This window comes from Poecilia reticulata, linkage group LG14, assembly GCF_000633615.1.
Source record: "Poecilia reticulata strain Guanapo linkage group LG14, Guppy_female_1.0+MT, whole genome shotgun sequence".
Classification (NCBI taxonomy): Eukaryota; Metazoa; Chordata; class Actinopteri; order Cyprinodontiformes; family Poeciliidae; genus Poecilia; species Poecilia reticulata.
Window position 1 is genome coordinate 1435654 of NC_024344.1, and position 1953 is coordinate 1437606.

The 1953-nt window shown below is 36.3% G+C and overlaps 1 protein-coding gene across 1 annotated transcript in view; it reads left to right on the plus strand.

The window, feature by feature from the left end:
- The window catches only part of gabra6b (gamma-aminobutyric acid type A receptor subunit alpha6b), a 29162-nt gene that overhangs the window by 19785 nt on the left and 7424 nt on the right, over positions 1-1953 (plus strand). The window contains exon 9 of the mRNA XM_008426913.2: positions 386-642. Within this exon, the coding sequence (XP_008425135.1) occupies positions 386-642 (257 nt within the window). The remainder of the gene's footprint in view (positions 1-385; positions 643-1953) is intronic.

The following is a 1953-nucleotide window of genomic DNA, read 5'->3' on the forward strand; positions in this document are numbered from 1 at the left end:
GTATTGTGGTGCTAAACCGTTCAGAGATTTATAAACTAACATGAGTATTCAACTCATGTTGATCATAACTACATGGAAATGATCTTGGAAGAGGAATTTTAATTTTAGTTAAAGTTAGAAAAGTGTTTTTTTATTCTACAGTGTAAACAGTGTAAGCACATACAAACGTGTAATTCATGCAGTCATTTTTGTTGCTGAGTAGTTTGAGTGAAACATCTTGATGTGGCTGTTAGAAAGAGGACATATAAATAAAGATTAATTGATTTATTGAACAGTAAATCAAGTAAAACAGGATAATAATTTAACTTTAATACATCATATCAATTCATCGTTGTTGTAATTTTCTTTTTACATTTCCTGTTTTTATTTACTTTTACTCTTAAAGGTGGATGCCAATAGTGTATTGAAGAAGAGGATGAACTCTGCACCGGTTTTCGATCGCCCTGCAAAAACTTTCCCCAACCCTCCTGTCAATGCCCAGGCGTTCCTCCAGCAAGGCTCCGCCGTYCCAGCCAACAACGTCCTGACAGGCACCAGCATCATTGACAAATACTCACGCATCCTTTTCCCCCTTTCGTTTGGCGCCTTTAACCTGGTCTACTGGATCGTTTATCTCACCAAGGACACCATGGAGATGTCAAGGTAAATAGATGGCATGGCTGTCACAAATAACTTTGTTTTGCTTGGAGCACAAGATGGAAATTATTTCACCAGAAAATGAGTGAAGGTGGAATTTGTTTGTTATAATTTCTGCTTTAGKTTTATTGAATTGCTCTTATCAAGGTCTTAGTATGGCTCCAGTGCTTAGGAAGGTGTGGATACGCTTTAATTATTACCTTTTGTTGTATTTCAACCACTAAGTTCAATGTGATTTACTGGGATTTTATATGATAATATGWTAAAACAATATCAAAGTACTCTAGACATATCAAGTGGAGAGAAAGTAATGCATCTATTTCACTTTGTTTGTTACAAGAGAAAAAACCGTCATCTTTTACTGCATGCAAGGCTCCAAGTCTTTTGGGTTACGACTTGTTCTGCAATTTCTGCCTCTTCTTCTCCAAATTAACTGAGATTTCATTGAGGGCGTCTATGAACATCAGTTTTCAKGTTTTACTACAGATTCCTAATTGAATTTACTTTGGACTTTATTGGCCAAAAAGACAAATTTGGACAAATAGCATACATATGTTTTGTTCTAACCATTCCYAACCTGTGGAGGAATRGTTAGAGTTCAGTCCTGCTGGWAGGTAAACCTCTGCTYCAGTCTTAATTCTTTTGTAGTTTCTAACACATTTATTCTAGGTTTCTTGTGTTAAGCTTCCTGAGATGAGCTTCACCCTCCCTGCTGAWGAAAAGAATCCCCACACCATCATGYTGTCACCACCATGTTTTAATGAAGGGGTTGGTGTTTAGGGTGATGCAATGTGTTACGCATGAGGGCCAAAAAGTTATATTCTCATTTCTCCACCTTCTTTCACATGTCCATTTTGTCTTTTACAGGATTTGTGGCAAACCTTAAAGACTCCCAGTCTCTTTGTGTTTCTCTTGTATTTAAGTTTTTCTTTATTAACTCTTTCATTCCACCGTCCATCACTTGTCTGCAGATGTCCTACTGACCAAATCATTAACAAGACATATTTGGACACTCACATCATGAAGACTTTCTTTCCTTTTGGTAACAAAACCAAGTTCCTGTAAAATAAATGTTTATTTCAGTCATTTGCTTTTGATTATATTGCATCAGTTAACAAGTAATTTAAGTGTCTGTTAGCTAAAGAAAAATGTAATTTGAAATGAATATAAGCAGTCAGACAATGTAAAATGTTTTTAATTGGAGTGAACATGCAGCCAAGTCAATTATGGAAGGAGCCCAGGATGCCTCAGTGGTTGAGGTAATGGGAACAGAAGAAGAAACAACAGAGCATAATAGAAATATCCTTTATTGCCCCA